Here is a 27385-nt window from a genome sequence, read left to right as displayed (position 1 = left end):
TGGAACAAGTTAAACAGTTCTGTGTGTGCAAATAATTTAATAGGAAGATGAATCTGTATAAATCATAATTTTGTGTGATCCAAAAGAGAGATATTTTCAATTAAATCAATGATGAACTATTGAAAAGTGTATGAAGGACACTATATGGGTTACCACTGACAGTTTTTCAACCTCATGCATTAACAAGATAACACAAATCAATAACTTTCTAGAAATACCAAGTGTATTCGATAGACAAAAGGAGAAGCCATGCTTGTAAAACACATTCAGTACATCACGGCTGGTAGATAATCAATGCCACTGTACCTCGATTCGCCCTCATCCTCCACATGCTCACAGTGTACCGAGTTCATAGAGCTGATTTTCGTATAATCTTGGGGGGTCAGGTACAGATATTTGAAACCCTAAGAGGAACAAAACCACACTTTTATATGTGTTGGACCAGTATAAATAATCTAAATACCGGTAAAGGACTGTCAGGACACCTACAAAGTCACGCTACACCCGATAGAAAGTCCTTCGAAACTGGGACATCCATATGAACAGATGGCTATTGGGGCAAAGTTATGCTGTTGCAGCTCTCTCAATAAAACCAGGACTGCTGGCAATTATGAGCACAACTAATTTCATTTTCAAGCAAAACCATTTAAAGTGGATGTATAAAGGTTACCATATGTAATTTGTAACATCTGCCAATAAGTGTTGAACTAGAAATCTCATGGCATCCAATGTTGTGTGACATGGTGTTTGTAACAGCAGGGCAGCTATCTGTGGGTCGCTTCTGCAATATAAGCGATATAGTACCTTTCCATTAATATATTTATTTTACATTTTACCTTGTAAGGGTCTGTAGGGTCATTCCAGGCAACCTGAAACATGTGCCTGAGTTCCTCTGCCAGTCCTATTCGTGCACCACTGTTGGCCGCTATGTAGATTCGAGGGATCCCTTCCTTTCTAGCCAGTTCTGAAACTCTGAGATAAAGCAAGTCTTCTTGTGGTCCAAAGGAGCCAATCTTATAAGTGATGTCATTGCAGATTACGATGACATCACGACCAGATGGGTATTCCGGGGTTTTCAGATTCATCTTGAAAGCCACCATCCCAACCTAATACAAGTGTAAAGCTTAATAAAATAATGTAATGATTATAGGCCTATAATAAGCAACTTGTGGTTTGTCATGGAGTGGGGGTCATCAACTAATATTTTAAAGCTAGGGAGACAATTACCGTAGCCTCCAACTGAATACAGGATAAATGGTTGCTTTTGTAAATAAAATGCTTCAGCTAAAAAGTTGATAATATCAATGTGTAAAAGATTTGAAACACATGAGCTTGACAGCTACAGACTGGCTTACTGAAACATGCATTGGAGAAGTAGTTTTGCTAGTGTTATTATCAATAACCATTGTGGTACCGTAGGCTACTCTATACACTGTTTGTTGTAGATCTGCCATAAGTGGCTTAATAGGGGTGGTCTGCAGCAGACACAAACATGTAGGAATCACCATTCCATTTTGTGTCACTAGTAGATTTTGGGACTAAGGCTCACCATTTTTTTTCCAAAAAAACATATCACATTTCATTAAAAAGAAACATATATAAATAGTAATATGTATAGTAAATGTTTACAAACATGTCAGGAAAGAACAAAATGTAAATAAACTGGATCAATAAGAATATGTTCCCTACCTCATTACCACCAGGCAACCTGTTCAGCTGCACCAGCTGTCCCTGGGTGTCTAGAACCAGCTCAGTGTAGGTGAGAATATCTTTGGGGTACGTTTCTCCTGACCGCCATAGTTTGAACAAAGCCTTCAAAATGACAATATGTACCGTTACTGAAATCATGATTAACTTGACAACATTTCTGAAAATACATTTTTTCACCTGCAAGTAGAACTGTCTACCATCGATTAATGGTTACACCAGATTTTTGCATTACTTAATTCATGAATTAAAACAACGCAACTTGCGCTTCATGTTTGTTAATCAGTCTAATTATTTTGGTGATATTTTGTTTAAAAGTTCTTGGAAGCAGAGAATGGTGGCAGAGGCACGGTTAGCCAATACATTTTACTGCTCTCCTCACCCACTTTTAAAGGCCACAGTAACAACAATCAGAAACTTGACATTAGGAGAGAAATAAAATGAGTAGAAGAAATCATACATCTCCTAAGAAATAGAAACATATACACATAATGTGGGTTTTGTATTACATATATATATTATTGATAATTTGAATCGTTAACCACAGTTACATGAGTTTATTTACTATATGGAAATACAGGTAGGTAGGATTTGGGACAAGTGACAGATGCGATCCCACTCACGTAGTCGATTAAATTAGCGCTACTAATTACCAGCAAGATACCTAATTAAGGAGTTAAATTCTATTTCCTATTTACCCTAAGGGGAAAAAAAATCAAGCTTTTCTTACAAAGCAAACTCCAAGCCATACATGATCCAAATCATCAGCCTCACCTGTCTGAACATCTCGGGAAAGTCGTAAACATACGTGGTCCCCAAGGACTGGGCCTGAAACCTCTTGGACTGCAGCAGATCTTTGGTCACGTATGGCGTGTTGATCAGCATTCCATGCATGTGTCCATGTTTATCTCCATAAGAATGGAACATGATCTGTGAAGACAGAGTCTCATTAGCATCCCAGCTGCCAACTTTATTTCCTAGAGGCCTAGAGATGAGGATACCCATATTTATGGAATAACTGACCTATTTAAAAAAGTGCATGCAAATAATACCGTAATAGACAAATATTGATTAAAGAAAATCTAGATCTATTCTAATTTCTGTTAGTACAGTGCAAAAGCCCCTCAACAATTAGAAATAATGGTAATAAATATCACCGACAGCATTATTGTCTGCCTGGTTTCAATTTATTAGCAATGTCAGCTGTGGTACAGATGTTTCTAAGGATATAAACTTGGGAATAGTCAGATATTAGCATTTGATGAGATATCCACATGGTACCATAACGTTAGATGCTTTATAATTTCACCATAAACATAAAACAAACTCAGGCTATACTCTTTGTCCATGTTGCCTAGTATCTAGCGCTGTGATCCCTTCCATTGTCAAGCTTTATTCAACACAGCTGTCCCAGTCTTTAGTCACTTTGTCATTTGTCTCACTGTCAAAGGGATCTAAAGTCACCATGATGATTTATTCAATGGGTCATTACCGACATCACCCAGGAAGCCTTAAGGTTGTGTTAGATTTACTGTGGCAAGACAATAAGCTAATATCCCTTGAGTCTTTGGAGAGCAGAAGTCATCACAAGCTGCACAACATAACAGCAAGATAACAGGGGTAAATGTAATGGCCCTTCCTCCTTACACTTGTAGAATGGAAGTTTCCTTCTTAATGGGACAAGGACAATATTGGTCTCTTGTAAAATACATACTAATACTAGATAGAAAAAAAATAATCAAACGCTGCTTAAAACCTGTTTGGTTTTTTTGCAACATTTAAAAAAAAAAAAAAAAAGATAGTTAAAGCATTTTCTTACTTGTCTTCATGAAACTGACTTTATATCCACTTCTCTCAGCTGTGAGTAGAAGCATTGGTGCTCTTAAATTGGTCTTGGTTCTCAAACCCATATGATCTCATATCCATTGCCATAGGAGGTCAAGATGTTCAACAACAGCTATAGCATCATGCGTTGGAGTGACAGAGATCTTTATGCTCAGCTAGGGACAGTTATATATATATATATATATATATATTTATTTAGTCTTCATTTGTAACTCTTAGAAAGTGGGCTAACGATTGCATTACTCACATGCCCAGTGCTAGGATCTGTCACTTCTTTGTAGAGGCTGATATCCAGATAGTAACCAGACTCATTGGTCAGGAACAGACGGATAGGTATTGCTTTCCCTGTAGGTGTTAAACGGATGTTTATCTTGACTTCAGCTTGAAGTACACGCAGCTTCCACAGGCGGCTGCCATATCGCATAACCATAGAGCGGACGGACTCCTCTATCTACCGGGGAGAAGAAAAAAAATAAATAAACGAAAGGAAGGTCAGCAGGACTTTAAAGGAACAAACTTGTATGTGTGCTGGAGCAAAGAAAATGCAATAGAGAGGTTTTCTTTTAGACAATGCAATAATTGAAAATAACATCTTAAAGTAGGATAAATATTTAGACTAGAAAACTCTCTACAAGAAAGTCGGTCAGGTTTGGCGACAGCTTGGAACAGCTAGATTTTGGCGACAGCTAGATTTTGAAAATATCTTACTTGATCCAATTCTCAAGTGATTTTGAATAATTTCTGCATAATATCATACGAATGGTCCTGGGACATGGAATTATTAGATTTATGAAACATATGTACCTTGGAAGGGTCCATAATGACCGTGGGGACAAAGTTTAAGAAGATATGATTGCAGTCGGTGCGGACGCTGGTGTTGTTAAAAGCAACTTCTAACTCATCCATTGCCTCAAGCAAAAGACGCTCACCTTCGTTCTGCAAATATTCAAAAGAAGCTTCCTGGAAAGAGACAATTCAGAGAGAGGAAGGAATTAAGTTATCACACTGACTTGTAATTCCTAAATGTTAACCTAGAAATTAACAGTGAATTATGAATCTGCTCCAGGGGTACAATCCAGACACACATAACGTGCAGGCAGGAGGTAAATACACAATTGCATTACTCTGATAACGAGATGATAAGAGATGACCCTACTCAATAACTCAACACTGTCTGACCCTGTCCATTTAATATGAGGTCAGACATGTCATTTTGTGAATCATGTGATACAGCAGACAGAAATCCAACACTCATATTTAGTAAACTGTACAATTTCCTAATGTCTGAGTTATGACACCATTACGGTTACAGCAGGATATCGTTTTACCTTTGTGATGAGATCAGAATGACGGATAATGGCTCGGACAAAGAACCTGTAATCTGTCACTTCTACTCCTGCTGCTACTTTTGCTGCACCCAGATAAAGATGCATTTTGTGGTTTGCACATGGCACCGCATTCAAGTCAAAGTTACGCATCCTGTTCAGCTCTAGCTGGAAGGCCAGAGCGGGTTCAAGGTGTCTGTATATACGATCTTCTGCAAACTGAACACGCGAAAAACAAAACACCGTCACAATCAACACAGATACGTAATATATTATAGGAATATAACAGTTGCTGTTTTATATTCCAAATACTACCAAACAATTGGTATTTTTAGTGTATCTATTTAATACATGGACCTTTAAGTTGTGAAAATGAACTGTATAGCAAAAGAAAAAGAAATGCACATAGGACAGTGAGAGGAAGACTTAAAGAGAGAAGAAAAAGAAGAGAAAGAAGAATGGAAAAAAAAAAAAGAGAAACAAAAGAAGTGAAATAAAAAAGCAGGTTAATCATTTTTTTTTTTGAAACTCCATAGAATATGAAAAATGAAGCAGCTATACCTCATCTCTCGCTCGGAACGTGAAGAACTTTGGAAACTCTCTCTGAAAGTTAAACAAATACAGGGGGTGTATTTTAGATTAAGGCAAAGACTTCCATCATGTCTTTTGTTTAACAATATAATTATTTATACCCCAAGTTGGACATCTATCTACCCCATGATTAGCATAACAAACCTGCTGGGCTATCAAAAAAGTGATTCTTCGAAGACCATAGTCCACCAAGATGTTTTTCTGCAATGAAATAGAGACATATGTATTAAGAACACACAATCCACAGGAGTCCTACCTGCCATTCAGTATCAGATCACAACGCTTGTATATGAAAATGGTTGCATAAAGTGTGCAACTGAAATACTTTAGCTCTAACGAAATATCTAGTTACTTTATGACATCATACTCCATGTGGAACAGCACTTGCATTACTGATTTACAAACCTTTGACTGAGAGAACGTTCGGAATACGGACACCAATTCTTCATCTTCAATGCGCTCGACAGACTTTATAGCCACATTTAAAATGTGGATGGGTTCCTCACGAATGCTCTGTTGGAACATAATTAGCAAATTAAGTTTACAGTAAAGAGCATAGTTTAACTCTCCTAAAGCTAGAAGGTGCGCAAAGTACTTTAAAGTAAGTTCCTCGCCAGGGCTGTACAGGACTACACCGGAGAGCTGTTCTCAGGAAAATAAATATACAACTCTACATTTACAACGGAGTTAACCAGAGTAGTATAAAAAAAATTAAGTACTTAAAAATGCTCATTTTTACTCCCACATTAATAACACTGGGACCCGTTCTTTGATTAATTTGGGCTACTTATATCTGGAGATTATTCTATGAAGTAATCTAAATTTTAACGTTCACAAACATTCCTCAAGTATTGTCCTTAAAACTACATCACCTTACCCTAAAAGCCATCCTCTGACCTGTAAGCTATAATACTCTCTTCTAATGTCTTATCTTTACCCATAACCCTTATCATAGGACTGTTTCTAAAATACACTGCATTGATTAAAGTATGTGGACACCTGTTGAACATCTCAACATCCTAAATTAATATGGAGCTGGTGCCCGTCTCTATTATAACCGTTACCTCCACCCTTCCATCAACAGCTGCATGTATATTGGTATGTGGCAAATATAAGTTAACAGATATCTACCCACCTTATTGTCTTCTTCGTCATAAAAAGTGGACCGTGCCTCGCTGAACAAAGGGCTGTCCAAAGGAGGGTCTGCAAAGCAGGAGATGACCTCATCAAAGTTCCTGGAATGAAGAGATATACACGCTGCCACAGTTTGATCACAAATCCCTTTCCTTCTACTCTGGTGATGCCCACAATATGCATCAGGCACATAACGTACTTAAGAGACAAGAGCAGGGTCAAATTCTTCTTTAAGAAGGTTCTGTACTTGAATGTAGCCCACAATTTTTAAAGCACTCCCAGGTGCCCACAGGTCTTACCTCTTTACCTGCGATACTCCTTGATGAGTGCCGGGATATGATGTTATATCCAGGCAACTGACCGCAGAGGAGCGCACTGCACCAGGTACTAAAGAAGCCCATCTAGTATAATCTGATCTCCCCAATCAGCCCATGGAGCAGCACTACACTGGGGAGCGTGATTGGACATCAGTAAGCATAGACCAATATAAACTGCTGCTGATCCAAATAAACGCAACAAAATATACACATTCTAAAAATAATATAAAATGGACTAGAAGATGGAAGATCATTCTATTGGATTACCTTGTGAAATCCTCAAACTTGTCAAAGGCTACCATAACCCCCATCCTCTGGCACAAAGGGGAGAAACCACTGTCCATGAAGAGTTCACTGCTTTGACGATTTAACTCTAGGTGTGTGGCACTGACGGGCAGAGACATCCTGCAGAGGAACAAACAGAACATGAGAGTCAAGCGGCAATGTCTACCATCTGCTTGTTAAACCAAAAAAACAAAAAAAAAATAGTTCCACATCCATGTAAAAGAATGTCTGTAAGGGTATGCGGGGTTCTCCATGTGGTATTTTTATGCCAAGGTTTGCCAAGCACTGCTATACCAGCAGAAACTTTCTTGTGCAGCTTAGGAAGCATTGCCCATACCAAGTTGTTTTTGTCTAGCAAGTACCGCAGGAAACACCTGCCACCGCATGAAAGCATGTCTGTTTTGGTACTATTTAGAAAAAATGGTTATTTTAGACAAATGTACTGTAATGATCTGATCTGTCGAGTACTGGTAACACCCTTTCCTTGCTTCCAGCAATACTCCAGCAATCCCCATGCAGCGGTGCTGGCTTCTCAGTATATTTCCAATTTAGACAAAACTTTATTTTTTTGTTATTTTTAAAAAACACACTCTTACTTTAACCTTAGCAGGCAAACTGAGACCTATTCAAATCAACACAGAACAGGTCCATGAGATATAGAAAGCTACAATATTGTGTTGCTCTTTGATTTAAAAATAATAATAATGTAAATCAACCTAACAAAACAAAAGGGATAAGTAATTATATATAGAGAGAATACTAAAATTATATATATGGTTATATATTATATATGGTTAAGATCAACCTTGTAAGAGAATACTAATATATATATATATATATATATATATATATATATATATATATATATATTAGTATTCTCTTACAAGGTTGATCTTAACCATAGAGGCAAATTTTTTACCCTTTCGAAGAAAAAAAAGAGTGTACTAACTGTACTGATACCCATGAGATAACATAATTGTATACATAAAGGAACATGACATACACTGAATTTAAATTAAGAAACAGCGTTTGGGCAACTACAGAAAGCGCAAAATAATTTAAAACGGGTATTAATCAAGCAATCGGAAGTACAAAAGAAACTAGTCTATCGTAAACAAAGTCTAATGCTTGTGTACATCATATCCATGACACAGGCTATTTTAATATTTTTGGGCCATATAAAAACCTATAATCTATAAGAAAGACACCCAAAGTAGTCAACTTTTCAATGTTCTTGATAAGCTGTGGCTATCTATACCCGTAATTTGTAAAGCACCTTCCAAGAAGCAGGCAGCTGTCATCAGTAAAGAGAACAAATATGTTTCTTGTTCCACTAAAACAAAATACTAAGACCCCTGGCAGTTTTCACCTATTCATAGAATAATCAGATATGGTCCCTGATCAGTAGAAAGAATTGTTTAAGCTTGTAGTAAAAGCACTGAATGAGAAGACTACTTATTTAGTACCAAGACTAACATTCCCATTAACACACTGTATTTTGTCTTCACTGCCAGAACGGTGATTGATGGATTGCCAAACCTTTAGCATCAAGTGTGAGTAGCCAATTTAATGAAGAGGGTTTTTTCTGGCAGAGAAGCATTTTCCATTGCATTTGCTATCGAGGGTGGAAAGAGCAGCTGTTAGAGCAACGCGACTATATCAGTAAGGGGCACACAGGACACAGGCCATTAGGAGATACACTTTTAAAGCGGTTTGCCAGGAGGCTTAAGGATGTCCACAGAGAGCTGAAAAGGCAAGAGATGAAAGCACAAACGGCAGCAAAATTGGAAGAGATTGCGTTTTGGATTAATGGAGATATTGTCCATGCTGTAGGATAAGAATTCTGCACTCATACCTGCTCAGTGTAGGGCTGATCTCTCTGTAATTAAATTAGCAGATAACAGGACAATGAGTGAAAAAGAAAGTTGTGCAGTAAATCTACATTTCCTAAATGCTCATTTTACATAATCCGCAGTAGGCTTCCCAGCTACGGAAACACTCTCTCCACAGTCATGCCGTCTAGTAGGCTAACACGGTCAAGCGCTCTTTTTATCCGACGTAACCCGCAAGAAGAGCCAATGTCTGGAGACCTAAAGAAGAGTTTACGTCAGATTTGTACAAGGTTTATAAGGTGTTAATCCTCAATAGCCGTACATGTTTTATGGACATCACCTCTACCGGTACTCATACAGGGTTTCACTAACAATGGTGCCAAGGAACGCTGATGAAAATTGTCCCTGGCACTGTAACATGTGTGCTGCATACAATGCTCTGACATGCTATCAGTGTGAGGCTGCATGTACCCAGCCAGATGATCCACACCAAAGCATCGGATCGGCTGCATGACTAGTGACAATTGTAAGTAGTGAAATTTGTCCCACTTCCTCTCTTTACAAGACGAAAACAATACACATTTCATTTGGATGGAACTTTCTGATTCTTTCTGGAACCCCCATTTAGGCGGCACTATCGGCCTTCTTATTTGCCTCAAGTGATTAAGTCTTGTACTACATGGCTTTTAACCCCTTAAGGACAATGGGCGGTCCCAAAACCCATTGAAAACAATGCATTTTGAGCCCGTACATGTACGGGCTTTGTCATTAAGGGGTTAAATTAAACTTTTTGGCCAGCATCGACATTTTCGCAATATGATATGAATAATAAGTGTCACTTCAAAGCTGATGAAGCACCTTCGTATCTAAATTGGTGCTGCCCAAAGCACAAAGCTGGATTCCATGCAGAGATCAGAGAAACATCCTATTCTCTGTCTGGCAAACACAGCTCTCAATACAGCACAAAGCTAAATGGAGCAGCATTGGACTTTGGCTGAAAAACACCAAAAATAAAATAAAATCCTAAACTTTACCTGTTGGGATGAGAAGAAGGCAACATAAACTGGAACTCCACCACACGTGTCCCATCCTGGAGCTGGTGGTGGTGTAGGCTGTTTAATTCATATGCAATGTAGCCCCTTCTTACATATACCTGGAAACAAATGAAATACGTTGAAGTCCAAGACCTGTGTAGAACCTTACATCTCCCACTAAAAATATCACCCCTTTTCCTACTACATGACATTTCTTCAATGTACAACGTGACCAAGAAGTCATAATTAGACGTTAGTTTGTAGATTGTTTTTAGTTTACTTTTAGACTTTAGTTTGTATAGCCTATTCAGGGCAGGTTCAGATATAACAATAAATAAAATAAATGGCAAAACAAAAAGGAGTGTATAATACCATCATATTATAATACTACAAGATTTACAAGCACACATACATTATTCCTGGTTGTTATTGGTAAATTCTTAGGCAGTAGAAGGCAGTCTTTCATACCTTAAAGTTTATAAACTTAAAGTTGTCCAAGAGAAGTTACTTCTTGCCACAGGATTTTATAAAGATTGCAATGCAACAGGTAAAAATCTATAAAACTCAGAATGTGGCCAACATATAAAATATTTTTCCCTTTTCTAGTTACTTTACAGTTAAAAGCACACGTAGCTGGAAAGGAAACCATTTACTACTGGTTCACAGGTCATGAAGCTATACCCGACATGAGGACACGCATCAGTTATACAGGTATCTGGCTACTTTGAAGAACATCAGCTCTTACCTCTAAAGCAGCCATTCGAACCACCTGTTTGATGTGATAGAAGAAGTTTGGGAGGACATCAAAGATTGATGTTTCAGAAAGGATGAGTTTCTGAAATAAAAATATGGATATCAGCAACAGGCAGCAGCGTCGATATTCTGATAAAAATGTCCTGGTTAAAGAGTGGTTTAAAACCACAAATGGAAGACAATATACAGAGTGAACAATATCCAGCTATGTCTAACACAGAATCAAAGGGAACTGCACACAAACCAATAAAAGGAATACTATAGACACCCTGGTTATATTTGGAGATATATTTGGAGATGTAAGGGCTGCAAAACAAGACAGGAAAAAACATTTATGGCAGAGACCCAAAGTCTTCTGATCAGAGAGGACTGGGGGGGACTGGTCAGCCATGTCCTAACTACAATTTACCATATTTTAGTATGTTTTGTTTCAAAGGATCCTGCAATATAAAGTGCATTAAACTGTCAGTTATTGATTACATTTTACAGACTGGAGGGCTTTCCCCGATGTTTAATTTACCCAAGAGCCGAGGAGATATTACAGCTGATCAAGTACAATGTATTTTGTTGACTATGCTAGGCATAGGAAAACAGCTCATTAACTTTCAAAATCTTACCTTTAGGTTTTCTGGACAAAACTGATGACCATAAAGGTCTATGGCGGAGAGGAAAATAGATTCAACCTGATTGTGTCTCAGTTCGTAAGATGGGAGGTGAGAGGCAATCAGAACCTAATGTGAAAGACAGCTTGTGAATACATGCAGCTTAACACAACATTATTTTATTGGAGCTGCTACCAGGAGTTTGCATGCCAGCTTAACAATTTAGCACCTGTTAGAATTGATAATAAATGCAGAATTCCTGAAACCTATTTCACAGATTCAATTATGCAAGAAACCCTATTTCTTTTTCTAGGAGATGCTTACTGGGTTTGGCCCTCCATAATACATATTGAAGACGCCAAACTTTTTCACTCAAATGCATGTTGGAGCCCACCCTAGTGTAGAGCAGTGTTTTCATCTTCCAAACCCCCATAACAAATAGAAAAGCATTTACATTTATCACACAGCTTGGCATATACATACATATATGTAAAAACCTTGCACCCATCCTATTTAATCTTTTTATATACATATATGCAGATTAATCAGGACAGGTGCAAGGTGTCTGGTGGCTTCTCAGGTGGAATCCATGTGCTACTGCTGTCACTATTTGTCACCTCTCTCTCATTATCTCCCCTTCTCTCCAACTCACTCCTATCTATTTCCCAATCTCCCTCTTTTCCTACTGTCTCTCCTCTTTCTCACCATCTATCTCTCCCCTTCTCTTACATTTCTTAATTCCTGTGGTGGGAGCATGGTGTCTGTTCCTACAGATCTCTGTTTCACTGCTCCATCATGGTGTGCACGGCTTCAGTGCTGGGTGGTGGGATACGACTTCATATACCGATGCTCAGCATCAATAGCCGACACACTGCGCAAGGGAGGAGTGAAATAGGGCTCTCTATAAACAAACCCTTTATTTTGGGCCGATTTATAAAGTTAACCAGTGAGTCGGCAGCCTGGCCGTGTGCCACAACAGAAGCCCTGGCTTGTCTGCTGCCATAGGTCAAAACCAACACTTTATAGTATCCCTATCATCATGCTTAATGAAACCATTGGCATGAGCTTATGTTATCTGGTGGAAATCACTCTAATATACACTTTACAACCAAAATAAGTATCCAAGTCTTTGGATGAAAAATGAAACTTCAGCTTGTAATTAGTAGGATCCATACATATTACCAAATAAGGAACTACGTTAATACTGCTTAAAACCATAACTGAACTTCCTAGGTAACATTTATACATCATTCTTTTAAGGTTTGATTGTAGACCTTAAGTTGAAGCACCCCATTATGTGTTTTACTAACATGTGGGAGCTGTTTTTTAGATAATAAAGTTATAATGTTATATAGTTATAAATAGAAAACTTTACAGATAAACAGTAAATACAAATGTTTGAATCCCTATCTCCCAGATGGTTAAGCTTATTCTATTAATTGTGCTGTATGAATTTTCTACCCGATTATTAGGACCTGGGGAATACACATAATGTTGCTTCAGAATGTCATGCTTTAAAGGAGCATCTAGATCTATAGACTCACCTGTCTAGCCCTCAAGGCGACTTTGGAATGTTCCGTTTTGCTCAGCTGTGTCAGTTCATTGAGTATGGCCATTAATTCATCGGTGAGGGTTGGGTCGCGCCCACAAAGCTGGTTCTAGAGGAAATTATACTGTCACGGGACAAGGTTTTCTGATTCATGCTTTCATTCATGCTTTCCATAAAAATATTCTTGAGGTTTAAAGGGAAATGATCACAAGATACTGTAATCTTTGGTAAGGGAAAATGCCCGTCATTGGTTCTGCATAGAGTTTTGACGACATGCTGATTTCCATTTAATTTGTCATCCAATCTCATTGCCATTTAATAATCTGCAATGAAGCTCGTTCTCTCTTTTTCTGTAAGACGTGCATGTACATATATAGTCAGTATAAGAAGGCCTTTAGCATATTTGATGTGTCATACTTACAATCAACATGGTGACGAGCACGTTCTTCTTAGCCACCTGGGCATGTGAGAAGATGCACTCTAGCACAGGGGTCATGTCTGGCTTATATTGTTCCCTCAGGTTAATCACACATTTGTCATAGTGAGCTTAAAAAACAGAAAATACAAAAATGTGTCTAGATTGTAAAATTTATCACGTGCACAAGGTTAGAATAACCAGAATGCCATCTATATCACAAGCAGTAAAGTATGTGCTCAGTGGTGGCTCCTGTCCTCATAGAAACATCTATAAGAACACACAGCTTGTAGAGAAAAATAAACAGCTCCCAGTGCCTTACATCGCTTAGCAGTGCTTAACAAATAGATCCATCACTAAATTGCATATTTATCTAATATAAATCTGGTTTTCAGCAGTTTCTCAGCAGCAAACAATGAGGAGTAGCAGTAAGACACGGGTGGGAGGAATGCAAGATGAGGAGTCAAAGACATAGAACCTTCTATAAAAGATTGGCTACAGTCCAGAAAACCTTACTTCTTTACTTACAGTGTTGGAACTGCGTCTCAACCTGTAGGTATCTTCTAAGTAAATCAAGAACAACCGACTTCATATAACCACGAATGCCACTGCGGTATCTGCCAGAGAAAAAGAACACGGGTCATGTATGGACAGCAAGGATTCTATAAAGGCATGTTCATGTGGATAACAATATTTCTTTCACAACTACTCATGAATCTAAAAACAAAAATACTATGCCTTCAGAGTTACACAACGGTCCAGAATGGATTATTTAATCTCTGAACAGCGTGTATGGGTTTGCAGAAGTAAGGAACCCATTACCACCTTTGTGGCTGTGCTTCATGTCCTGCAGGCATCCAGCCACAAAAAATGGATGGCCCTCTCTAATAAAACTTCATAATGAATAGGTTTCAAGCTAAAATCAGTTTCCCCATCAATCTCACCTCTGCACCAGCTGCACAATGCTCTGAGTGTTCATAAAAAACACTTCCCGGTCTGCTTTCCTCTGCAAGGTGGCCGCATGGCTGTCTAAAATGTTGGCAATCTGAGGATAAAAAGTCACATTCTGCTCACTTTCAGTTCACATACAAATTAGAATACCAGTTTTTATTGAGAGATGGAAAACAAAAATCAGCTCTTCAAGTTGGTGGCGTCAGTAAACCCACCTGCTGGCTTGGGAATTGGCACAGTACAGAGGTAATGTTACTGGCATACTGAGCCATCACTTTGCGTATGGCTTTCTCCACAGAAGGTGGAATCCTGGTGGACACACTGGTCATGATCTCTTGGAGCTCGAGGAGAGGAAGGGATGGATCTCGTAGGGTCTTCATCAGCGTAAGCACCCATTCCTTCACCTGTATTGAGGAAGATGTGACAAAGTATATACAGCATAAATAAAACCAATAACATATTTTGGTACCGTGAAGTTATTTCAAGTAGATGTATTGGATATACTCATGCTACTCCCATGTTTAAAAAGTGTCACTCTGAAGCACGTGTGCAGACACGCTAAAATACAACAGTCACATAGAAAAGAAAGAAGATGCGGTAGGAGAATCTGGTTCACCTTACCTTGTTAGTGAAGTAAGGCTCAGGCAAGCAGTATCCATTCATTACATTGATCAGATTGTCCAGCACATTATGAAAAACCTGATGAAGTTTTTCTCCAATAATGGGAAGGGTCTGTTGTGGAAGGAGGTCTCCAGTGTACAGCTCTGCCTACATAACAATACAATTATTAATATCTGTACTCTTGGGAGGCCTAACAAAATGTCTTGTGCATCAGAGAGTCAATGTTTTAAGAAAGCCTGGTGTGTTCTTTTGGCTCCTTACGCCAAGGTTAAGAAATTCTGTTTTGGGGAAACTCCACAGTTCTAGACGTACTCGCTATTGAAAGTTCATAAAAAACATACACAATGCATAGATGCTACTTTTTATCTATCTTAAGTATGTCATCAGAAGAGAAGTGGTGATAACAGTATTCACTAACGTGCAGTGCTAGTAATTACGGACCCCATTTAAGAACATATTAATACAATACCTGGTGGACCTTTGAGGGGTCATCTAAATCAAGACGGGCCACCACACACCCAGACTCCAGGACAGCTCCAGGGCGCTTCACATAATGGATTTGACCAGGCTCCTGTACCACCAAGGCCATCACCATCTTCATTACCTGCAGGAAGAGGCTTACTGTGTTTAAAACATCAAAGGTTTATCACTGTTTATTACTACTTAGATACTAATAAAAACAGCATGACCCTTCAGTCTGCTGCATACTAATACAATCCACCCCAACCACTGAATCAGTCAACATCAAAACCGCAGATCAGCCAAACAAAGTATTAAAACCAATAACATGCACTACTGTTCAAAAGTTTTGGTTTTTTAAAACCCTCTAAATCAGTATGGCTAACAGACGAAAGCCTGAATTCTGCTTACAGGCCTCAACAAGTGTTTGTTCTGGATTATGCATAATGTATATTGGGGCGTGTGCACACACACACACAACAGGGTCCAAAAGTCTACAATCTGCTTTTTGTTTCAACATTTCTGATACAAAATTAATAATTTTCACCCCCAAAAAAAAAAAGTTGTTAGTACACAATGATTACAAAAAGCATTTCAACTTATGTCCTACAAAGGCCCTAACAGGAGCACTTGGAGGAGCATTAGTAAAACCACTAGCAGGTGGTTATTTTTAATAAAATGGATATCCAGCATTAATTGTTAAAATAAAACGCACGTGTGCCAGAAAGCAAATGGTGCTTGAAGAGGATAGTCACGTCCATGGCAATGTTACCTAAAGACTTAACAAAGGCATAAACAAATTGATTTGCCTCAGTGTTAAATAAATAAAACCAGATGGTGATAGTGGACATTAGGACAAAAATATTATATATATATATACACATATATATATATATATATATACATACACACACACATTTACTTTGATACAACAGACTGTCAGAAGAACTCCCTAGATTGATTTCACATCTGCAATGGACATTTCAGCTTTTGCCCTCATTGTTAAGAAAACCCCGAGGACATGACATGTGGATGATGTCCTATTGTCAGTTTGCTGGGGACTTGGCAGATGTTCAGTGTAACATCTGTTTTGCCAGCAACAGTTTACCAAAGTTTTCCTCTGATTGGCGGTCATTTTTTACCCCAGACAAGAGCAGCAGCCCCAACATACAATAATTAAAGTCACTAAATAAAAGTATGTAATTTCACAAATACTGCATCTTACTATATACCCGTTGTACAGCGCTATGGGATTTGATGGCGCTATATAAAACAATAAATAATAATAATATATATATAAAAAAAATGTACATAATAATCCCCTAAACAAATGAGAACGAAGGTAATACGGACACATAGTGGGAAGGTACCTCAATTTCAGCAAAGCACTCTCCTGCACAGACATGGCACCCATCTTCCACAGTATACTGGAGCAGTTTGCCAGTGGAGGGAGAACGCAATACCGTTGGGTCTTTCTCCTTCTCAAACACACAGGTTTTGTTTCCTATGGTTATTCGGTACCTGTGGAGAAAATTGCAAAGTTTTGTTACAGTTGGAGAATCAAAAATGTAAATGTATCTGGCAGCAGTATTTTGAGTTAAGGTACACCAGGTATCATCCGAATATTGCGGGACCCATCCAGGCTGAACTCGAGCACTGGTTCTACAGCTGCAGGGTCCATGCAGAAAAGAGACATCCAATTCTCATGCATCAGCTAACAGCTATATGGTTACCATGCATTACGGTCTCTCCTGCGAATTTCTGGCTACTTTTAGCGCAGTCTTTTATAGAAGAAATGAAAATGTGCAATGTGGATTTATCAGATGTTAGCATTATTTTGGACGTGTTATAGGGGATGCAGTACAGTAAGTAAGAATGCCCACCATAAGGAGGGTGCAGCAATCAAGATGGGAGACATAAGAAATTAAGGTATTTGTGACATCTTGTGTGAGGAACATGCAGATACAAACAATACTATGCAGAAGCCAGAATCTTATAAGGGATGAAGAGATGATGCATCTGGGTTTGGTTATTATGAGAAAGAGTTATTTTAATGAATATATTAGCGCACATAGCAGAGTCATCTATTAAATCTTTGCTAAGGATGGCGATTAATACTGCGTAGGTATTTATAGCCTTATAGGCCTAGAGGCCAAACATTAACTACAATCTTTGACACTATCTCAGTGAGTATATGTTCTCATCGTTCACCAATTCTTCTCCTATTAGCCCAGGCTGATCTGGGTAAAAGCATGACAGGATATGCACAAAAGAGTCCATACAGTGGTTCAAATACACTGTAGGATCTAAAGGATTGTCGACAGAAACCCATTCATACCGGTCAACTTCCTCCTTCATGTAAGTGGTGTAGCTATTTCCATCATAGGACAGTAGAAGCCCTCCATCACTCAAACGGTGAACATCTATCTCTATGTGAGAATTATTCATAATGATTACATACGTGGTGAGGGACTGTCGGGCAACCTGGATCAGGAGGGAACAGAAATCAGTAACATGACCTGCTTGTGTCCATCATCATTTAAACCATATACTTGCCAGGGAAAGCTCAATGCACTTGTAGGATTTCAATGTATAGGTTCACATATAATAAAGGCAGCAGCACCGGAAAAAAAAAATATTTCCACTACTCAAATGTCATAGGGGCTGCAGAGTATAATGTAAAAAAAAAAAGCTTTAGTACCTTTAATGAGTATTTCACACCCTCTGAGATAAGTTCCACATCAACAATGTTCAACAATGTGGCAGCAGGGAGTACCTGTCCTCTGAACAAGGGATCAAAAAGTAGCACAGGTTATAAAAAGAGCGACTGCAGGCTGAAAGGGCCACAAGTATAAAGGAAAATGTACTTGTTAATGTTTTTATGTATTAGCTACCAATATGAAATACGCTGTTTAACCTACATACAAAAACCTTATTTACAGAATTAGTGCTTTGCCTACAGAAGGGCCTATACCAGCATGATAAGGTCTAATATCTGTACAATATTAAAAATAAAAAAAGGCTAAAATATTACAAACAATATAAGAAGAAGCCACGGAGATCATACCTTTCCAGAGAGTGAAGAAATTCATTCATACAAGTCTGGAACAAAGCATCTGCCACATTTAGAGCACCACAGACCACTCCAAGCATCGTGTCTGGTTTTTCAGCCTTTGAACGACAATGTAAAAGAACAATAGAAAATGGCAAGCAAAAAAAACCAAAAACCTTCTACAAATAGACAAACCAATAAAGTAATATAGTACAATGAATAGGATAATGTACAAGGGTGTAGGGTTTAACAATGACTACATGAGTTGCTTACCTGGACCTTCTCTGCAATCAGGTGGTCCAGCCACCCTGTATCAATATCATTGTTCTGGAAGCTCTCGGTTTCCAGTAGTTTGATGAGGTATTCCACTGTAGTCCTGAAATCTCCCCGAATAGAAAGCTCTTTAAGAGCCATAACCATGTTCCTGCAATAAATGCATGGTATGGAGATCAGATACCATATAACAAATTGAATTTTAAAAAATTGCCAACACTAATAAAAAAAAAAACACAAAAAAACACAAAAAAACACATTGCTAGCAAACTACACAGGAAGAGAGGGGACGTTTGGCATTCATGCATCCAAAAACGCAGACAATTGGCTCTTTTCTGCCATCACTAAGTATTCCTCTATACAAAATAGATTACATCTCTAAAGCAAAAAAAAATAAACTTTATACATTTTCCGAGAAAGGGAAAAAAAAAAGAAAGAAAACCCTACCTCATTACAATAGAAGTTAACCCTTGTAATACAGCACAGTACTTACGAGATGGCTTCTTCTCGGTTTTCTCCCCATGAGAAGCAGTGTCCAAATTGGGAATCCGCAAACTCATGCAGGCCGCCAGCGGCTGCTACGCTGAAGTATCCCCATACATTCTTATTACTGCGAAAGTTCAGCTCTTGGACTGTCCCTGAACTGGGCTTAAAACCCTGATGGAAAAAAGAGTGGCGTGTGTTAAAATTCAGTAACCGGGGCTTCAAGATAAAGATACAGAAAAAAGAGAATTCCCTAGCTCCTCGGCCCATTCCAGTTCTATGCAGTGAATTCTATTCCAAAAAAAAAAAATAGAAACTAAATTATATCAATTCTTTTTTTTCGAAACATTTTCTACTAAGATATTAGCACAATATAAAAAAAACCAGGAAAGAACAAAAAAAAGAATCAAAAGGCTATGTTCTCATAAGCACAAATTATTTGCAGTTTCAAGTAAATGGAACCTAAACAATAAGATCTGCGGGCTGTGGAGTTGTTTCTGGGGTGTCTCTGTGGTTAGCACTTTTCAAATGCCAAGATATTTACCAGAATGCACCTTATTTTTTTGGATTGGTGACTAGAAATGACATAACACATGTCTTAGAAAGGTTAAAGGCTATGGGTAGTTGTATTCTTTTAAAAAACTTTGTTTTGCAAGAGGACATTGTTACATTGTTAATGAGGTTGAAAGAAAAGAAAAAAAAAAGACAAGTCCTTCAAGTTCAACTTTTCCAAGGAAGAAATGTAGATGTCCTGTAGCAGAACGCTGCAGGGTTATTTATCAAATTTACTGTTTAGAGACTAGCTTTCCACATCCCTTACCATCTACTTAAACCGTCCACATTTTGGCGCCGAGTATACATCATTTAGTAGAGCAAGCTGCAGTGGAATTTATTACATTTAAACGTTTTAAAACCTTTTACTTTCCACTTAAACCATCCACATCTCACCTCATCTGGATTCTCACTGGTTATCCTGGCAGCAATGACATGACCTCTCGGGTGAGGAGTATTCCCTGGGTTCTCAAAACTAATTGGAAAATCTCCCCAGGGTGTCTCCCCATACAACACCCGTATATCCTTTATTCTGTACAAGGGAATTCCCATTGAGATCTGTTGGCAAAGTATATAACATAAGTTTTATTTCTTATTTCCATCAAATTAAAGATCTTTATTTGTTGTTACAAATATGGAAGTCATATTAGTTTGAACATGTCCACGTCCCGCCATTTCACCGAGGCTGTGAACCGAGATTTTATAATATGTGTAGATTGCCCTACAGTGCAACCAAAATCAGGCAGGGGACAGATCACAATCAGACACATCTTCCAATTGAAATATTTTTGTGATGAGATATTTCTACACATTTTGTTTGAGACATTTTAGATGGATACCATCATATCAAATAAGCTGTTAAGTGTTCTTGTCTCTCATTTGATTTTGGTGGCCCGCTAAGCCCCATCATGTGACTAAAAGATATATATATACACCAGTCTTCCATAAAAAAAGCAGTCTAGCAAACAGAAATTCAACAAGAAGAGCAAGCCACGCCACTGTACCTGTAACTGAGCAGCCGGGAGGTTGACATCGCAGATCATTTCAGTACAAGGATGTTCAACCTGAAGCCGAGGGTTAAGCTCCAGGAAGTGGAAGCTTCCATCTTCGCTGTACAGATATTCCACTGTGCCAGCACTCACATATCCCACCATCTTCGCCAGACGCACCGCACACTGCTCCATGTACTCAAACACAGAAGGGGCAGCCACAGTGGCAGGCGCTTCCTCTATTATCTTTTGATGTCTTCGTTGGATGGAACAGTCACGTCCAAAGAGAGACACAGCATTGCCATATTGATCAGCTAATATTTGGACTTCCAAGTGTCGGGCATGTTGAGCCAGCTTCATTACAAAGACAGGTGACCCAGGCACCTCAGTCTGTACCTAGGAAATAAAAAGCAATATGCTCTATCACCTAAACAAGTTTTACACGATATTGCCATGTCGTGTACTAAAGAAATAAATTATTTTAAGACAGTTAAAGAAGCATTTAATTGTGCACTCCAAATGCCGAGAACACTCACTTGTCTAAAGAGGTTAGGAAAATCCTCAGCTCGCTCAGACATGCGAATACCTTTCCCTCCACCGCCCTCAGATGCTTTTATCATCACCGGGTATCCAATTCTCTCCGCAGCCTTGATTTCAGAAGGAAAAATTTCTACATCAAATTTTATAGAAGTTGCAATTTACAAGAATACTCAAGGATCTTTGGAGACCAAGTCGTCTCTGACTGGAGGTTGACTATGATGAGGCCGAATCAAACTCTGTAAGAATGTGTGTATTTTCCATTTGTTTCCAGCATTTGATGTCAAAGATCTCCACGCTGGGGTTTTTTGCCTTCTTTTGGATCAACAGCAACAAATTAACAGATATAGGAAAGGCTGGACTTGATGGACTTGATGTCTTTTTTCAGCCTATATAACTATGTAACAATTACAACCGTATATTCTAATCCAGGGGTGTCCAACCTGCGGCCCTCCAGCTGCTGCAAGAGTACATCTCCCGTAATGCTCTTTCAGCTAAGGGGCTGGCAGAGGAGTATGGGAGATGTAGTCCCGCAGCAGCTGGAGGGCCGCAGGCTGGACAACCATGGATTAGAATATACGGTTGTAATTGTAATAACCTAGCGTGCAGATCTTTGACATGAAATGCTGGAAACAAATGTTATTAACACAAGGAACAAAATTAACTCCAGGTTTCTAGGGCATCATATTACTAAACAGATCTCTTTCTTAAATTAGTCCCAGAAACATATCAAATATCTCACCCATAACAAATGCCCTCTAAACGATTACCTCTAAACCTTCATCCACATCTTTCACACAGCCTCGGGCATACACATCAGCAGGGACACGGATGATACTTTGCTGCTGCGTATCTTCTGAATCATAGTCCAACTTCAGTCCTACAGCAGACGATATAAATAAGGGTAGCATCATTGATTGGGGTACAAAAGGACAACACTTACCTTTTCTCTTAACCAACTCCCCATTGCACAATAATTGAACCCAAACAGTTACCGTCTCCACTCCATGAGAGCGTTGGAATTCCCACAGTCTGAGCAACAATTGTAGAAGCCACTTTGTCACCTAATGCCCACATCGCATCGCTGGGAGGACCTAGGCAAAAATATTTCACATTTAAGATTATTATTGTATTGTAATGGCAACTTCAAATAGCATTTATGATTAGCATAAAAAACAGGAGCAGGTTTAATTCATCTGTAAAGTCAGAAGGGCCAAAACAGTGATGTCTGATACCCCAATAACAATAACTCATGCTACTTTCCATTGCATATTATTCAGGACCGAAATCATTACCCATGAATGCAATGTTCTGCTTCTGTAGGAGATCTGGCAGCTTAGGATTTTCGGAAGCATGGCCCCATCCAGCCCACACGGCCTAATAAAACACAAAAAGAAACATTTTAAATTAGTTAGTAATGTAATCAGCTTGAAGCAGGGTACTAAATCTGACACATTTTGATATTTTTAGATGTTCCCTTCACTCTACTCTGAAAGCCATCTATAAAATATATAAGCAGAACAGACACAGTCATGGTCAATGACACACTGAGGACACACATAAATTCATATCCAAGCAGTAAACCAGCAATGAAAGTCATGTGTATCGTGTATCCCAGTGATACGATAACACTAATCATATGATATCTGCGCTTCCTCTTCTCTTTTGGGGTGAGAAAAGGAGTTTAGTGCCATCTTCCTCTAGGTAATCTACACAAGGATATCACATAGCTGGATAACACACAAGTTATTATACGCACAAAGTATCACGATCAGGGTGATTCTGGTTCAGTACACAACTCAGTGAACTTCAAGTTTACCTGCACTGGTATACGCTTGGCAATGTCAACAATTAACTCCACGTTGGCATAGTTATTATTGTTTGGTCCCCCTGGGACTGGTACGTAATGGTCAGCCATCTTTATGTATTCTGGGTAGATAAAAGTAGAGAGAGCCTAATTAACAGTAAGGCTTGGAAAACAAAAATAATTGAAAGCTACAACCCATAAAAGCAGATTGTAATAACATGCAGTATCTATTTTCTATGTTGAATAATACCACATAGGGTCTGATCTCAACAATGGATTTATATTGAGAAGCAAACACTTCTAGGGTGTGGGCACTAAGTCTACCATGCCTTGATCTACTTTTTGGTCATATATTTCTTCGTGTGCCCATTGCAAAATATCCAATTCTAGATTTGTATGAACGCAATGGAACAAGTTCCCCAAATTGGACAGGGCTTGGAACGGTCTGCATGTTATCGAGACATCAAGATACATAGGAATATATATATATATATATATATATATATATATATATATATATATATATAATGGACAAGCAGCTAAGCATACTCCAGGCTGTAGTACTTGCCAGTTGTCTGAAAGCAGAGAGTCTTATGGCTGCTAGGAAAGAAGCATGATGGGGCATCTTTGAGGAGTCAATCAATACAGATTGATGGTGGAAAGAATGTCTTTAAAATTTGTAAATGTGTTACATTTCCAGAACTTTTTTTTCTTGTACTATGGCAACCTAACATTATATACTGTACATGTTTAAAAAAAAAATGTATATTAAAAACACAACAATGTGAAATAAAGAGAATGCTGGTAGCAAACAAAATGCATATTGTTTAATGGGTAATAATGTGTTATTGTGGGTATGAAAGTAAAGCGAGAGATTAGGTATACAAATGTTCATTTATACCTAGAAACGGCACAATATCTTGGCACTGCTCCCAAACAAACCTGCATTAGCCTTGAGGTCTTCTGGAGTAACCATAACCACAAAGCGTATGGCGCGCTCGTTCCTAAACATTTCGTACGACCACCTCCGGATGGAGCGCATGCACTTGACAGCTGCAATGCCATTGTTAGCTATGAGGACCTGCCAATGATATAAACACAGAAAACATGTAAGTTCCACAAAGGTGAGAAAACCAAAGATTCTTTTCCTGGGAACCAAAATAACTTAAAGGGGTAAAACAGTAGAACTTAATTTGATTTCCATATGCTTGAAAAAAAATAAGTATTAACCTTTGCTGGCAGCACATCGGCAACTGATCAGCCAGGTAACCATGTTTCAAATTGCCAATTAACCAGACATGCCAGTATTTGCCTTTAATCTTGTAAATGAGCACAGACATAGCTGCTCTACAGGCCCTTTTATAGCTTATCCTTTTATTTGCCTATAGATGATAATGACTGTATTGGACACATTTTCAGAACATACATTTTAACAAAAGAGATCAAAACATACAGGACATTCTAAGAACCCGGCTGAATATTAGGATAGGGAAAAAGGATGATTTTTACCAATTGTTTTGACCTTCCTAGAAAAAGTGTATGCAAGATGTACTTGGGATGCATCCATATATCTCCACAGTTCTGGACTCTTAACTCCAATTCCATACTAGCTTTACTAAACAATCAAGAACATGGTCTCTATATTCAAGCTTTGGGATGGTCTTTCTAACTCACACTCACTCACAGTTTTTCAGAATCTCAGTGATACTTTACCAATACACAAACATATGGCCTTTTGGCTGTAAACGGGATTGTCCCCATTCAGATCCTCGAAAAGCGTTGTCTCTAGTAGACAGAAACTTGTACCAGTATATGTGGGGTCCTGCCTGGGTCTCTAGGATCGGTAGAAAGGTTCCCCTGAATAGCTTATTCTTACCTTCTCAATAATGCGATTCCCCCCAAACCGAGTGACAAACTCAGCAGGGGAGGCGACAGTAAAGTCCCGATGGAGATCCAGTTTTTTCTGTTCTCTGCCTTTCTTTACAAGATGTAATCCAGACATGCTGGGCCTGGGGAAATGCCAAAGACATTAGAGTCACATTGTGACTGGACAGAACATTACATAAAACATATTAAATAAAAATATCGAAATGGATATCATTTTATAAACACCAATGAGACAGCAGGAACTATAGGGGTTATACCCAGCTACTGTGTCCTGTAACCATCATCACAATTCTTAACAAATAGCAATGTAATGGTAAGTACGCAGAGTGTTGGCAAATGATCACATCTGGCCATCACACACACACACACACACACACACACACACACATTAGCTTTAGTTAGCAGGGGTTCTAAGCTCCACTCCTAAGAATTCACAAACAGGTCAGGGTCTAAAAAATTACAATGTCCAACTGCAGATGGCTACTTCATTGATGTAGATAATTTGATGGATCTATCTATGGGGTAAGATGGAACTATTGGACACATATCAAAGTCAACACCAACTTTTACATACTAATAAACACTGCAAATAAATGCAATACCCAAAAATGAGGGGTAATTATGATAAAGTCGTAGATTTTTATGATGATTTTAAATCCATAACCTGCAATATCCAATAGGCAAGAAGAGTGCACTTGTTTTGATTAGCAAATTCTTCACAATATTGCCATTTGCTTGTTTAACCTTGAAGTTTTACGAAAAGGAACACTATAGGCCATAGCAGAATGTATCTGTTTAACCCACAGAATGTTTCCACTGGTTGATTGCCTTGATAAAGAACACTATATCAAGTTGTCCAGATTAGTACTGCAACTTGGGATACTTAAATATATAATACATGGACATGGTGCCTCCTTAACCTCTCAACGCCACAATGGTCTTGATTGACTATTCCGTTTTACCTGAACATTCTTCATGTATTTTTCAGACGGTAAAACGCAAACAGTGAAAGGACATTTCTGACCTTGGAAAGCTATGTAAGCATGGAAGGAAATGTCAGCTATGTAGACGTTGTCTACAACATGAAGAAAGTATGATTGTACAGGAATGCTTTCCTTCTCTGCAGAGTTGGGTTAGAAAAATACCATGAAATCTGTAAGGGTCACGATCTTGGAATTAAACATCCCTTACCAGATTATAATAATGCAGATTGATAGATAACTCATAAAAAAATGAATAAATAGGTTTTCGTTAATTCATTTTAAACAAAAATCTATAAGGGTTAAAATGAAGACCAACTAACTGTTTAATCTACAGCGTCTTATTTACAAACACCCTTTTAGTATTACGCCAGGGTGGCGGGACATCATATGCACTTTAGTGCATATGATAGCAGAGTGTCACCTAATGTAAACTAACATTGTTTCCATATAAGACACATGGAGGGATTCATGCTGGGAGTTCTTGTCATTGAACACAAAAGCAGACATTAACATGTTGTTACCATAGAAACTGTTAAGGTTCTTTAGAGGTTTATGCGTCTGTATGTGATTAAATCTTCAGAGTAAACCATAATATGTCTGTTCTGCTAAGTAAGTAAGTGGAACAGAACCTTCAAAGCAGGAATTACCAAAGAAACTTTGCACTGGTTGCTACGGCAACAGCCAGTACAGTTTAAAAGTTGATGTCGGTAGGCAGTACCGGTATTGCCCCCACAATAAATGCCCTAAGGTAACTTATCAAAGGTAAATGTCCACCTATCCACCTTTGGAAGGCAATTATTTTAGTAACCAGTCAGTACGCGGTCTGTTTCTAGGTTCAGATTAACAAACCTCTAGCCCAGGGCATTAACAACACAAAAATCTTCAATTGTCAGTCGGCTAAAGCCCTGGGCTCAATCTTAACATAACAGACTCTTCAAGGGTTAGGAGATAAAGGTAGATGATAGCACCACACTGCCAGTCCCGTCTGATGACTTTTATGCTAATTGCTATACTTGGAAGATATCTGATATTTTTCACGGTGTCTAATTCATACTTTTTAATTAATAACCAAAAGTGTAGATCTTTGTTTCCAATGCGTTCTGCTGCTTTACTCTCAGAACAAGGTATAGTGGAGAATTCTACCTTTCTATATCCATGATTCTCAAACAAGTGTTACTTTGCAAAGCTCTAAACAAGTCGGTGAAAACAACACCATATCGACTCACAGTGTCATATCAGAAATGCAAGAGCAAGATACGAGGGGGGGGGGGGGGATCAGCCCGACTGCATCAATGAAGATAACATGGCGAACAAAAATACGATGTATAAACAGCCAGTAAAATAAAATAGGCAGACAGTTATTTTGTTGGTTGTACTTTGTACCACTGTTTCGTCACGTTTC

General features: G+C 38.5%; 1 protein-coding gene across 2 annotated transcripts in view; it reads right to left on the bottom strand.

The window, feature by feature from the left end:
* The window catches only part of LOC149290185 (acetyl-CoA carboxylase 2-like), a 29977-nt gene extending 4862 nt beyond the window's left edge, over positions 1 to 25115 (bottom strand). The window contains exons 1-38 of one of the 2 annotated variants that reach the window (XM_089489644.1): positions 24990 to 25115; positions 24056 to 24194; positions 23126 to 23235; positions 22602 to 22683; positions 22302 to 22400; positions 22077 to 22186; positions 21306 to 21416; positions 20785 to 21165; positions 20177 to 20338; positions 19239 to 19402; positions 18746 to 18896; positions 18488 to 18591; positions 18122 to 18203; positions 17759 to 17904; positions 16791 to 16941; positions 15431 to 15565; positions 14962 to 15108; positions 14556 to 14744; positions 14334 to 14434; positions 13918 to 14006; positions 13396 to 13520; positions 12970 to 13083; positions 11441 to 11554; positions 10816 to 10905; positions 10071 to 10189; positions 9060 to 9083; positions 7187 to 7324; positions 6604 to 6703; positions 5874 to 5981; positions 5583 to 5669; positions 5439 to 5489; positions 4881 to 5096; positions 4357 to 4512; positions 3800 to 4003; positions 2482 to 2637; positions 1690 to 1812; positions 837 to 1106; positions 307 to 404 (exon numbers count right to left, since the gene is read on the bottom strand). In XM_089489644.1, the coding sequence (XP_089345770.1) occupies positions 307 to 404; positions 837 to 1106; positions 1690 to 1812; positions 2482 to 2637; positions 3800 to 4003; positions 4357 to 4512; positions 4881 to 5096; positions 5439 to 5489; positions 5583 to 5669; positions 5874 to 5981; positions 6604 to 6703; positions 7187 to 7324; positions 9060 to 9083; positions 10071 to 10189; positions 10816 to 10905; positions 11441 to 11554; positions 12970 to 13083; positions 13396 to 13520; positions 13918 to 14006; positions 14334 to 14434; positions 14556 to 14744; positions 14962 to 15108; positions 15431 to 15565; positions 16791 to 16941; positions 17759 to 17904; positions 18122 to 18203; positions 18488 to 18591; positions 18746 to 18896; positions 19239 to 19402; positions 20177 to 20338; positions 20785 to 21165; positions 21306 to 21416; positions 22077 to 22186; positions 22302 to 22400; positions 22602 to 22683; positions 23126 to 23235; positions 24056 to 24194; positions 24990 to 25115 (5072 nt within the window). The remainder of the gene's footprint in view (positions 1 to 306; positions 405 to 836; positions 1107 to 1689; positions 1813 to 2481; positions 2638 to 3799; positions 4004 to 4356; positions 4513 to 4880; positions 5097 to 5438; positions 5490 to 5582; positions 5670 to 5873; positions 5982 to 6603; positions 6704 to 7186; positions 7325 to 9059; positions 9084 to 10070; positions 10190 to 10815; positions 10906 to 11440; positions 11555 to 12969; positions 13084 to 13395; positions 13521 to 13917; positions 14007 to 14333; positions 14435 to 14555; positions 14745 to 14961; positions 15109 to 15430; positions 15566 to 16790; positions 16942 to 17758; positions 17905 to 18121; positions 18204 to 18487; positions 18592 to 18745; positions 18897 to 19238; positions 19403 to 20176; positions 20339 to 20784; positions 21166 to 21305; positions 21417 to 22076; positions 22187 to 22301; positions 22401 to 22601; positions 22684 to 23125; positions 23236 to 24055; positions 24195 to 24989) is intronic. The other variant, XM_089489645.1, reaches the window with a different exon arrangement.
* Positions 25116 to 27385: the final 2270 nt, after the last annotated feature.

This window comes from Sceloporus occidentalis, unplaced genomic scaffold (genome assembly GCF_023333645.1).
Source record: "Sceloporus occidentalis isolate IW3139 unplaced genomic scaffold, rSceOcc1.0.p SCAF_40, whole genome shotgun sequence".
Classification (NCBI taxonomy): domain Eukaryota; kingdom Metazoa; phylum Chordata; class Lepidosauria; order Squamata; family Phrynosomatidae; genus Sceloporus; species Sceloporus occidentalis.
The sequence above is the reverse complement of the archived record's forward strand: the minus strand, read 5'-3'. Positions and strand labels throughout refer to the sequence as shown.